The following is a 13,964-nucleotide window of genomic DNA, read 5'->3' as shown; positions in this document are numbered from 1 at the left end:
CTAGTAATGGTTAGCAACTGAAATTGTTAAAAGATATTTACAAACCTTTCAATTGCCCTTTTGTGATAAAATAAAAATGAGGACTTTACCCAAATTTATTTATACAACATTTCATGCATGATCAACAATTTCTTATTTTAGAGTCATTAATATCCCACATATTATCTGTGTGTTTGCTAAGAAAATGTATCTATATTTTATCTAAACAAAGTATCAAAATCTTGCCCCCAATACAACAACAACAACAAAAAAGAAAAACTAAAGCCCAGTCATTCTTTCCAGAGATACCCTGGTAACCAACAATAAAAAAAAAAAAAAAAAAAAAAAAAAAAAAAAGAAACTTCTGGACTTAGCTTTGGAAAGGAGGGAACAACCACTTTGTCCATTTTGGCAAAGTCACTTGATAAAACAGAATTAGGACAATGTGTAGTATTTTCCAGATATTTGAAACAATAAACTTTCCCACCATTAGATGTTTTCCAATATCTGTTAACTTCCTTTGCTATACCAGCGAGTAAGCAAAATTCCCACTTTGAAGCCATAGTAGGATAAACATTTCATTTGTTATCTTCTATGACTTCTATGTAAATTTTTCCCTCTTATGTAAATTTATAAAAGGCTCACAGACTAAGATAACTATATGGAGATACTCCAATCACTGTTATTATTTGGATTGTTGAGGAGTGTAATCCCAGAATCACTGGTTAAAAGTCTTCCAAATTTATTTTAAAAAAGAAAAAAAAATACAATAAATGTTAAACTCAGGCTGATTCAATATAATTTTCATTTGCAGTCATGACAGACATCTGTACTTTAGATTCTGTTGAAACATATTCCTACCCTTAAGTCCTCCTTCTTCCCACCCACTCTCCACAAATGGGTTTGTTCCCAAGAAAATATATTCTCATCTCAAATTTGTCTAGGCCATCAATTTAATCCAGTCACTAGGTAATAAGTAGTTTCTGGATCATGTAGATTGGTTGCCTATAATTTTCTGTCATGCAAACTAAACTTCAAAAGGCCATCATGTAAGGTTTAGTCACTAACATTTGGGAGTATACCTGGAAATGAAAACAGACAGCTAGGCCATTAAAAAAAAAAAAATCAATACTGTGTTGTTAAAAACAAAGTAATAAAAAAAATTTCTTCCTCATTTTTAAACTAATTCTGATTTATTAGACACACATATAACACGATTCAGGAAAAGGTAGTATCTTTCAACAGAGCTGATAAATATTTTGAAACATGTTTTATTCAACTCCAGAGTCTATCTTGCCAACATTTTTTAAATACACCCTAAAAATGCACCCCTTCCCCACAAAGTCACTATATATTATGGCTAAGTCTATATAAAACGGTTATATTATGTATCTAAAAGTTACTTTAAAAGACATACATACTATCAGTTTCACAGGACAAACATATGAGTGAGGACAACAAACTCCAGAATGTGTTTTTATAACTGTAGCAACAGTAATAAGTCCTTGGCAAACTCATACAGCTTTTTTGGCAAACTTGGAGGTTTTCTGCATTTGTCAATTGGATGCAAATACAGAAGGATTGTCTAAGAATGCTTTCTATACCATTTTACTATGACTTTGCCTTTAAGGAAGAATTTTCACATTTTAACTTTTTGTGAATAAAGTTCCACTAAAATTCTAAAAGGGAGTTTTAGACAAAACTTTTTTCTGCCTCTGTATATACCAAATGTGGTTCCTACATATTTTTTGTAGTAACTAACCTTGTAAACGTCTATAAGCTACGCTAATAGAAAATAATTATTTTCTCTTAAGAAGGCAAAATAAGTTCTCTTTATGAATTAAAATTAGCTAATAAATGCAAATGTAATTTTTGTATGTCTAAAACTGAGTCAGCATATCTGTTATCATCATGAATATCTTTTAAAATAAGACTCCAAGGACAGGGGTTCTCTACTAACCTGCAGTGGTCTCTGTTTATCACTGCTCTTAGGAGATTTCAATCCACTTGTTTGCTGCTGTAAGAGAAGTTGTCTTGCTGCCTGGAGAGCCTGTAAGTAGAAAGAAATAAATACCAAAATATTTTATTAAAAGTAAACTGATTATCAGTCATTGGTAGGTTAATAGTAATAGGTTTCAATATATAAGAAATCTTCCTCTCTTCTAGAGTGAGTCATTACATATTATTTGTCATAAAGTAAAAAAAAAAAAGAATCCACATAACACACATATGCAACTTTACTTAAAATTGCAGAGACACATGTAATCCTGGAGGAAATAAAGTTAATTTGCTTAAAGTGCTTAAAGAGGAAAAAATCATAAACTGCACCAATAACCTCATTTCCACAAGGAACTTGTCTTTGAGTGTTCAACTAAAATGCCCACTCCCTTTTAAATTATCATTCAATTTGCATTTTCATATTACAATTTTGAAGCAAAAGCAGTAGACTTCAAGTGTTACCGGAAGCTGTAATTAAATTTGACAAATCAACATCAGATTATCTTGAAAGTGAATTAATAAGGATTTTCACTAAAGATTAAAAACACTTTTTTGTACTTACAATTCAAGGGGAAACCTCTCCTTTGACAAAATAAAGTGCAGTTTTAATGCCAAATAAAATTGAGTGGTTTTCATTTGCATTCTTAGCAAAATCAGAGAACAAAGAAATTACCACTCAACCAATCAGGTTTGTTTCTATGTGTGACAGAATACCAATCAAAATAGAAGATGTTTTCATTTATTTTTATGTTTTCTTTCCCACTTAGGAAATTAAACTTAACATAAGAAATTAATGTAAGCTTTTCATTTACTAGAGGAGGGACAGGTTGGTGAGTGTATTATATAAACATCATATAAAAAGTAGTGACATAATAATACATAGTGAGTTGCTTTAAAGGTAGCAGTATAAACTAATACATAAAAAACTTTTTAAATGCCTTTACTTCACACACTCTTTTTTTTTCCCTCTCAACAACTGAGTTCAATGAACAATAATGATGAGATTTTTTTCAATACATAAAACTAAAATAAATCATTGTCCTACTCTGTTATTCACTGTTTGACAATATAAGGTAAATTTTTCATGATGGGAAATATACTTGAGATCAATATTCTTCTATAATAATTAAGATTCTAAGCTGATAAAAAGTACAATTTTGATTGGAATCAATGATCTGGTTTTTTAAGAGAGTTTCTAGTATCCATGACAACAGTTGCTTTGACAAGATGTGCATATGGCATTACACTGCCAGCTGGTGTGAACAATGTTTGAACTACTGCATTGAGATGCTGAGCAAACAGAAAAAGTTGCCACGTCTTAACCCTCAGGGAAAGCAGTCATCCCCTGATCAATTATGAAAAGACAGAGAGAGGGCTGCTACAGTCTGGCTCCAAGCAAGTTTTCTGAGAAGGCAGGCAGACATAGAAACCAAAGTAAACAAACTGAATGCACTAGCACTATCTCCTAACAACACTGATTTGTCTTCCCATAGCTGGATCTGGCAGAATTTGTAAGCACACTTTTTACATTTGGAGACACACTCACAACAATTCTTTTATTTTTTAAAATTCTCAAGTAATTACAAGTTAACTTAAATGTTTCTAAGGATGGTCCATTTCAGTGAACTCATAATTTTATTACAAAGTTCAGTTTGGAAAAAAAAAAAGATCAAACAAAATTAATTCCAAAATACCTCAGTTACAAAAATCATGTTTAAAATTTCACGCAGTATTCTAAAAAAATGCAACTTTCTTTTTTAAAACTACACTATAAAATAACTACAATAATATTTTTATATGGAAATAATAATAGTAACTTAGGTGGTGTCTATGTGAAAATTCCAAAAAATAAAATTAGTCAACTATTTTTCCTTTTGATGCCAAAATTCACTCAAAGTACATCTAATGTTTTTCATATAATTCCTTTTCCCTTTGAATTCATTAGTTTATTTGGAAATAAATAGTCCTATATAGTCGATACTGAATTCTGTAGTTAGATTATTTTTAAAGGATTTTAATGAATACAATTCAAAATATTGGAATCAGGGATGACTAGCAGCAAAAGCAATCTTAGGAATCATCCAATTTGACCCTCTAATTTTAATATATGAGAAAAATGAGAACTAGAGCAATGAACTGCTTTGTTCAAGGTCTACTGGCTTGCAGGCTATAGTGCACTGCAGTGTGCCATATTGTCTCTGTTGTATCACAGGAACCATTAGATGGCAATGAATAAAACTCAAGTAAAGGAGAACATACGGCACCCTAACAAAATTATTTTTTACCGGTAAAGAGAACATATCCATTTATCAGAACTTAAAAGGGAAACATCATCTTTTCATGTTTTGAATTTATAAGTGTGTGAATAGAACAACAATCACAGAATATATATAAATTTTGTTATGTGTTCCCACCATATTTTACTTGAATTTAATCACATATTTCATCAAAATCGGATGGAGCTTTTATCTCTTGTAACAATTCTCATTTGATCAGTTATAGAATGATAGAGAGCAGGACAAAACCTTAGGAATTTTGTAGCTTAGTTTTAACATTTTGTAGCAAAAAAAAAATCACTGAAGAACCAATCTTATGAAAACAGCACAATCACAAACTCACTCTTGTTTCTGGAGTTTAGAAACCTAGCCATTTTACCAAATTGCTTCTATCTATTTACCTTAATCTAAACAAGTAATCCAAAAGCATATGTATAAGTCAATGGCTAGAAAAAGACCCTGGAGAATTAGATGTATTAGAACTGTAGCTCCATCAAAGTAACACTAGACAAAAATGTGTGTGTGTGTGTGTGAGTGTACTTTGTTATTAAAGGAGCAATAATACAACAGAATACCACAAGAGAGCTAACTAAAACTTGCTGCTTTTTAAAAACAGTACTTTGGTTTTCATGTGAATTTACAGTTGTCTCTTAAAAAGTCAAGGATCAACTTTTAATGCAATGTATAATGAAAAACAGCTATTCACCTATTTTAACAGTCTGTTGGTAGCAACAGAGACTGCCAAGGTAACTATAAGAGGTAAGAGAACAGAAACAATTGCAAGAGATCAGGAATAATTTTAAACTAATAACCAGGAATCTTTGGCAGTTTACATTCTAACTGCAGGCACCAAATGACATTTTTATATGCAGTATTCTGGATAACATTTTAGGAATGGATTTCAATAAACAAATTGCTCAGAGACATTTAGTTCATCTTTGCAATTGAATATTGTACCTATTCAAAAGATGAAAGATTATGAAATAAAACACTTCCATCAACATTAGGTGTTAGGTGTCAAATTATATAAAATATTAATTTGAAAATCACTTGTCCACTTTAATTGATAAGTAAAGAAGAGAAATCCTATGTCCATTCATAACATTCTTAAACCAGCTAGATATTTATACGTTCACCCTCTGCAAAAAAAAAATTAATTTAAAACAAAAGGCAAAAGATACAAAAGTTCCTTTAATAATGACTGAGACTGAGTCAAATGTACAACAAGAATTTCTAAAGCAGTCAAACCATATCTAGTTTCCAAAAACACATTTGTTTTGAATTAAGGGTGCACTTTACTTAATGAAGTTATCTCATTTTAGCAAAGCTATAGAAAATTAGGAGAGGATATTTTAAAAATTGGAATCGTATTAAATTAAAATATTTTAAAAAGATGCCTAAAAAATCCTTATAATAGGTTAAAGGCAAACTTTTATTAGACCACGGAGGTGTTCAAATGCATGTTTCCCAAAATTCAGTGTATTATACTCTAAATTATTTATCAAAACACCAGTCTTTATAGTTACTGTACAATTTCAAATAAACTAAACTTTTACAAGAAAAGGAAAGTTCAAACACATCACTCTCCAACAATAGTAATAACTTTATGCTAGTTTTGAACCTGATAATCAAAGATTAATTCTTATGGGTAGGTCATGATAGGAATCAAGAGTGAAAAAGCTTTGCAGGCCCACAAGATCAATCAATACTTTTTTCCCTAAAGACACTCAAAACTTGAACCAGAAGTAAAGTTGTTTGAAAATAGCTTAGAAATACTCAGTGAAACTCAAAATGATGTTGAGTATGATAAGGTTTATAAATAACTTCTTTTTTATCAAAGTAAATATATGTATATTTTGGGAAAAAAACAGACATCACTCATATCTCTCGCCATAAAAATAGGAATGCTTAACCTATCAGCCTGTTGCATTTGAGACATTAAAATGAAAAATGACATCTACGCCCATTAATATCTTCAATGTATAAACAGCACAGCATGACACATTCTTGAGAGCTGAAGGCTACAAAATCTCTCTGAAACATAAATAACAAAGCACTCAGAAGCATATTTGATGTTGATATTCATCTCTGAGAAAAACACTGCTGTCTGGGCTTCTTATGAAAATAGATGCAGCCCAAATGGATCTCCTGTAATTGGTTTCAGATAGCGAGGTCAGAAGAAATATGATACAAGAAACGATTATGTGGAACAGGCGAAACAAGAATGTTTACACAGGCACTCCCTAGTTATACTGACAAGGGGTGTATACTGTGCAGATAACCAAAACCAAAAAAAAAAAAAAAAAAAGCAGCTTACAGGACTTTTAAGATTTTTGCTCTTCATACTCATATATTTTAACCTTTAACACATGATGTCTTTAGTATGTTACTTTGAACACCGAACATAAAGTACATTTTCAAACAGAATTTCATTTTCTAATTATTTTCACAAGTATGGTTGATAAAAAGTATATTCAGATCCTTCCACAAAGAGTAAGAATTCCTAATCTATTTGCCTTTCCTTGCATTATGTTCCAACTAAAGAGAATATACTGATAAATGTAATCTGAAGTCTCATAATGCTATTTAATAGAAGAAAATTAATCATCTAATTGTCACAACCTATTTTCAAACAGCAATCTATCAGAGTGAAATTATGCATCTGTAGCTATTGACCTTTCCTTTTATCATGTCTGATACATAATTAGACGAAGTTTGTGAAGGAAAAAAGCTAATTACTAGAAAATACTTTTAAAAATAATTGTTATTTATGTTTTACAATATATTTACATAAAGTTAAAGAATAGATGTGTAGTTTACACTACGTTTATATTGTTTACCTCTATGGAGGCCAAACTGAGAAGCTAAGGTTATTTATTTTATAGTACTCAGAAGAGATAATTACTCGTAAGGCATCTTATTTACCAATCGTATGTCAGGCTATTTTGGTATAGTATTCCTGATGTAGATACAAAGGAGAGACAATCAAGGTATTGAAAATGTGATAGAATATACCCTCAAGTAATCTTCAGAAGTCCTAACAAACTCCAGGGTTCAAGTCCAAACTCATTACTCAGTATATTCAAGAATGATTACAACTCCCAGATGAGCTCAGAAACTTCCACAAAATAAGCCTGTGAGTTAACATTATTGTGGGTAAGACGGGCTTTGTTTTGTTAGGCCTAGAATCATACTCAGTTCAATGGAATGAACACATTTTCTTTCTCTCAGCTGGCATTCCACAGGATGCAATAAATAATACCAAGTAGCCTGGTATTCAGATTGTTTTCCTTCAATATTCTGCTGTTAATGATAATGAATTGCTGATGGTTTAACAGTGTAATTTCCATAAAAAGGGGAGGTTCTATGTTCACTGCCCCACCTAAGGAAGTGTGAAGCTGAGTGGCTTGGAGATTTGGAGAAGGGGAGACACAGGAGGAAACACATGGAGCAGAGACACATGTGAAGGAGGGTGCAGTTGTTTTTCGGCTTTGGACTTGCACCAGGAACTTGGGGGGGGGGGCGCATGTGGAGTTGAGACATGTAGACACACTTGGAAGAGACATGGATGAGAGACCTGCGGGGAGGTTACTGTGATTTTTGCTCCTTTCATCCCAGCTTGCCTGGTCCCTTCTTCCCTTTTAGCCAGCAGGAGCCTTAAATATATGCCTCAGCAGTCCTCACAGTCCTGTTTCTGGCCAATCCTATTTGACTGGGCATTTGCCTACAGGTGGATGGGTAATTTTGGGTGCTTCATTAGGAAACTATATCTCTTCTCTTTTTCCCTCTCTAAACATGTTATTCTATTCTATTAAAGTTCTTATACACTTAAGAGTATGCTTTGTCAGGGCCTCCCTGGTGGCGCAAGGGGTTAACCACCGCACTATGAAGCAATCCGCAGCCTCCGCAGCACAAGTTTGATCCCTGGCCAGCCAGGGAGCAACCCACATGGCGCTGCAGACCTCTCCTATCTTGCCCGCTGCTCCCCTCAGCAGTGTATTTCAGTCAGTCTGCCTGTTCTGTTCCCAGCTCTATCTGGTGAATCCTCTCACCCTTCTGCACATCTGGCCTGTACCACAGTTCTGGTATAAATAAATAAATCTTTTTTTTTTAAAGATTTATTTATTTATTAATACAAGTACTGGGTACCGTCAGAAGCGTGGGAGGGTGAGAAAATTCACCAGAGCCAGAGCAGGGAGCAGAGCAGGCAGACTGATGAAGTATACTGCTGAGGGGAGCAGCGGGCGGCAGGAGAGATCTGTGCGGCCACGTGGGACCCTCGCCTGCGGCCAGGGATCCAACCGGCGCTGCAGAGGCTGCGGGCAGCTTTGCAACCTAGTGCTCAACTGTTGTGCCACTGGGGAGGCCCATAAATAAATCTTTTTTAAAAAAAAGAGAGTATGCTTTGTCTTTATGTGGTGGATGGCAGAAATTTAGAACCTGCAGGTTTGGGAGTCCCATGGTACCCCTCAGTCTGCCCATTAACAATGAGACACAAAAATTAATATTTTGTATGGTAATACCAAATATAATCCTTATTTACATATTAAGGAATTCTGTCAACTTTAAAATTTCCAAGTAAAAGTAGTAAAGATGAACTGGAATAAATTTTGCTCAAAGTAATAGTTTCACAACAATTTTTTTCACCAAACATAGCTTGGATGTTTTTGTGATTTCATATGTAAATATTTTTGTTACTATATGATCCATATTTTTGGTGGGGGAAATAGATTAAAGACTCATTATTGCTATATTATTATTTTAAATGGCACATTAGATATTAACTGAAAATGTTACTAAGTTATAGTATAATATATAAAATTAAACTATTCTTTGAATCCTGTATTCTGGATTTTCTCTGTGATTTAAAGTAAGAATGCAAAAGCTAAAGGATTTGGAAAATATTTTTTAAGAGGAAAGTACATGAAAAGTTACTTGTATCGAATTTTTTCCCATTCTTTCCCATTTACCAAACACAGAAGTAGGTACTAAACACTAGTGGAAGTAGGAGGATGTATAACATTGCTTGTACCCTAGTGGAGCTTACTGTATAGTAAGAAATGATTCATTAAATGCCATACCACCATGAAATATTTTCTTCAAACATTTCAGAAGTTCATAAGACTCAAACATTATTTCAGTTAGAGATCTCATGTAAATCTTTATAGAGACATAGTATTCCTACATGAAAAATAAAATGTGGTATATCCATACAATGGAATGCTATTCAGCCATAAAATGTAATGAAATATTGATACATTCTACAAGATGGATACATCTTGAAAACATTAAGTGGCAGAAGTCAGTCACAAAGACCACGAAGTCTATGATTCACTTATATGAAATGATCAGAATAGGCAAATTTATAAAGATATAAAGTAGATTAATTGTTGCCAGGGGTTGAGGGAGGGAAGAAAGGGGTGTGACTGCTAAGAGCATGGGGCTTATTTTTAGGTGATGAAAAAATTCTGGAGTTAGACACTGATGGTGCTGGTTGCACGATTTTGTGAATATACTAAAGACAACTGAATTTAATGCTTTAAAAGGATAACATACATGGTGTATATAAATTATATCTCACTAAGTAACTATTAATTTAAATAAACTAATTATGGCATCAATTATTTTTCAATGAATCTGAGAAAATAAAAAAGAATAAAAAAATTATGAAGGGAAAGGATAGATGATGTTCCCAAAGAAAACTCACAAAGACTAAAGATTAATGAAAGTTCTTGTTGATCTGATAATTTCACATTATCTATCAAATGTCATTCCCATTAAGTATTGAGGTAGAAATTAGACTGCAAGGACTTACTGGTGAATAAATGGGGGAAAATCATGATCAGAAGTGCAAACATTTCTCTCCTTAAGTTTTGTGAAGACCAAATTAAAAGAGAAGTAAAATTTGAGAGCTTTTGTTTGTTGTTTGTTTTGAGCTAACAGATAGGGAGGAACAGAAGTTGTAATAGAACAAGGGAATTGAAAAAGTCACTAGAGGGGATAAGAAGGGGCTAAATCAAGGAGTAAGAACAGTCGATAGTCTTGTAGGGAGAAGAAACACATCATCCTCTGTGACAGGTTGAAGAGAAGGGAGGATAGGTAATTTTGCCATGAAGAGGTAGGAAGAAAAAAGGGTTCACACTGAATGGCCTCAATTAACTCAGAAGATAAGAAAGTGCATTATCTATAGGGAATGAGAGAGAGATTGGAATTGCTGGAGAAACAAAAGTGAGGAAGCTTTTCTATTACTGTTCTGAGAAATCCAGATGGCAGAGTTAAAGCTGGCATTTAAAATGTTGTTAGAGTATAAAATGTTTTCACACACATTGATGAAATATGAATGTCTTCTGGAATGTTGTCTTTGGAACTAAATGAAGAGTTAGTTACTTTTTCATTTTGAGAATTTCCCAAATTCTGTTCTGATTTGGGATCATCATTACTCAATCAGAGGTCTAGTAACTCCATCCAACCCATCATATATCAAATATCACAGGTAGTCACAATATGATGCCATATATTGTGCAGTATGAGGACTGATCATCTTTAGTTTTTAAAAGACAGTAAAATAAAACATGTCTGTGATGCTGCTACTAGCGGCATAGCCCATTACTCAAAAGCTTTTATTTGCAATTAGAAGAGAAAATATGATGTAATGTATTGACTAAATGTCAGAAGGCAACCTTTTACTTTTTATTAGTTGATGAACTTGGACTAAGCCTTAATTTTCTTGCCATTAAGCACAGGTAATAATATTTACCTTTTCCTATAAATGATTTTTAAAATCAGAGAAGATAATGTATTTGAAAATATTTTAAAAGCTAAAAAACAATATTATTTTTCAAGTGAAACTTTTTTGAAATTATTTTATTTTTCAGTGGATATCAGTTCTTCCATGTATTAAAAGCTGATCAATTGAGATAGAATCCTGATTTTTAGCTTTATAATGACTTTGCTAAATGGATATATGCATTTTAATTAACAAGCCTGGCATATTGCAGTTTGTGAAAATTTACTTCAATATTTATTTAGTTCTGTGCAATTTATTCAAGTAGAAAAAATGTTCTATTGGATAGGGAAAAAGTCTTATCATATTTTGCAAAGTTGTATTTTAATCCCCTCTGAGATTCAGTGATGGTGTTTACAACTTCATGAATGTATGGGTGAGCTATACAGCAGAACTCTCCTAAGCCCGCATCACTACATCTATGTGAATACAAATACACACAAATACTAAGGTAAAACTAAAGATAACCAGTCCTCAGAACACACATAACTCAGCATATGCTTTAATTAAGTCTCTTAGATTTGATATAATGGAGATAGCAGACTCCCTGGCCAGGTTAAAAGTTAAAAAAAAAAAAAAAAAAAAACAACTCTGATTGAGTACAGATGATCCCTATGCTATGAGATCACATGCCCTCAAAGATCTTTTGCTATAGTAAGAAAGTTAAAAATATATTCAGCATAACCATAGTGCAATGTAGAAATGTGCTGCCTCCTACTAAATGCTTAAGTATTCATTACTGTTAAAAAAAAAAAAAAAAAAAAAAAAAAAAAGAACATTCCAAAATGGAGACTCTCATGATACATCCACCAAGACTTAATACTTAACCTAACTGCAGTTCAGACCTCCCCCAGGAATGTAGTCTTAACTGGTCAGTATGGAATTTTCTGGTCATTACCAATTAAGTAACTTTCGTTTCCCCAAAGGAAGGTAATAAAATCTTCCCTGAGACCTTTTTCCATCCCTCATAGTTAGGTTACCTAAATCTAAAATAATTCCCTCTTCACTTACCTTGATCTCTTTCTGCCTATAAATACCTTTTCTTTTGGATAGCTTTTTTGAGCTGTTTTCTGCTTACTAGATGGGACACTGACCAACTCATGAATTGCTTGATAAAGATCTTGAAAGTAAGCTCAGTTGGATTTTGCAATTTAACGTTATATACTAACTATAATTATAAATCTTTGAACATGATATCTCATTTCATCCACAAAACACCCCCTTTTTGTCACAGATGTGTAAAGTGAAGCTTGGAGTAGTTAGATTATATGTCCAAGCTGTCTCACATATCCTTGAAATGGTGTAAGAGGTTTGAACAACTAACTAACTTTGAAGCTCATGCTCTTTCCACAAGGGGTAATCAGGAAGACTCTATCATTGAAGACAGTTTTATATAGTAAAAGATTTAAGTAAAAACATTGCCTGAGGCATAAAGAGAAGAAAACAAATACTGAGTCATTAATAACATTGCTAGTTATGCCAACAGAACAACAGTAAGAATTTCAACATCTTATTCAAATTGGTTCTCTTTTTTTCTTATTTTTTTATGAAGAGAATGACAGATAAGCTTTTATACTAAAGGGAATTTGTTATTCTTAAGAGATAGCTTATTTGAAGTTATTAAGAACTTGATACAGGATGCTGGTTATAGACAAATCAATATTAAAGATGAAAAAAATTAATAACCATCTTCTATCACAACCAAACACAAAACAAGCTAACAAGCATTAAATAATATGTACTATTTTTGATGGATTTAGAAGGTTGCTGAATAAACAGAAGATGCCCAGATAAACTTGAATTTATTTGTACCTGTACTTAATACATTTGGCAAATTTAGTTAGAAAAGCTTTAAGTATTTCAGGATTTGTTGCCAAGATGACCAGGATTTTTTTTTTTAAAGCGGAGTTTTTCACTTAAAGGTAAAATATTTTTCATCTCATGAGTAATAATGGTTTTTAGTCCTAATTAGATTGGAATCATCTTACCTATATTTCACAGGTTAGTTAGGGGAGTGACTTGGAAGCTTGGGCTCATTTCCTGTCAGAAAGAAAGCTCACATGGCTGCAAATAGCAAAGGGATGAGGTGGATCACTCCAAAGGAAAAGTAAGGGCACAAGTTTGTGAAAAAGGCAGACCAAGAAAAACAGAGGAAAAGTTTCTTTTCAGAGTTCGTATTCCAGTTTCCTGCAACTGAGACACAGATGAGAAAAATGCAAAACTCTGTTTCTCTATTCACCCTCCCCTCAGTAAGTATGAGGATCAGTAGCCAGGAACCCTGAGGCAAAGATTATGACCCTGCCTGGCACCAAGGGGAGGAAATGCTACAACAGATCTAAAGGAAAGAGCCTTGAGGCAGAGAGTCTCTGCATTGGTAACCCAGAAGCTAACTAGGCCAGTCCCAGAGGAGGAAAGAGAGGGTGAGAGCAAAACCATTTGAGAAGAGAGAGGCCTTGATTAGTTCAGGTGCAGATACAGTGAGTTCAGAACCTCTAAAGAAAGCCCCTACAGCTAAAATTAGAATGTTTTTAGGAACAAAATGACAGAGTTTCCAAGGAGACTTCAGAAATTCCAAGTTCTAGTCCAGCACCATTCCCAAGTTTCTAAATGACCTCATCCTTATCAATGATGAACTCGGATAAATTCTTTCTTTCCAAACAGTTTACAATTAGTAGTGTTACAGGGCAATCTGAACAGCAGAACATAAAATTCATTCATGAAAGAAAATGTCAGTCACTGACAACCAGTTGCTAATGCTAATGAAGCACTGTGATTATTAACAAAATATATGTATTAAATGAAGGAAGGAATCATTTACACTCATAATTAGAATTCTGTATTTTTAGGTTATGTTATACACAATGCAAATTATAAAGCACATATACATCTGTGTAGTGAATTTTGAAGGTAATTCTCAAAGAATAGAT

The 13,964-nt window shown here is 33.1% G+C and overlaps 1 protein-coding gene across 5 annotated transcripts in view; it reads right to left on the bottom strand.

Annotated features, from left to right (window-relative positions):
* FOXP2 (forkhead box P2) overlaps nucleotides 1-13,964 on the bottom strand; it is a gene marked incomplete at both ends in the record, with an annotated part of 238,900 nt that overhangs the window by 139,676 nt on the left and 85,260 nt on the right. For all 5 annotated transcript variants that reach the window (XM_084229323.1, XM_084229324.1, XM_084229325.1 and 2 more), the window contains one exon: nucleotides 1,940-2,029. In XM_084229323.1, coding sequence (XP_084085449.1) covers nucleotides 1,940-2,029 — 90 coding nt within the window. The remainder of the gene's footprint in view (nucleotides 1-1,939; nucleotides 2,030-13,964) is intronic.

This window comes from Talpa europaea (assembly GCF_964194135.1).
Source record: "Talpa europaea genome assembly, chromosome: 3".
Lineage (NCBI taxonomy): Eukaryota > Metazoa > Chordata > Mammalia > Eulipotyphla > Talpidae > Talpa > Talpa europaea.
Note: the sequence above shows the minus strand (reverse complement) of the source record. Positions and strands in the feature narration are given on the sequence as shown.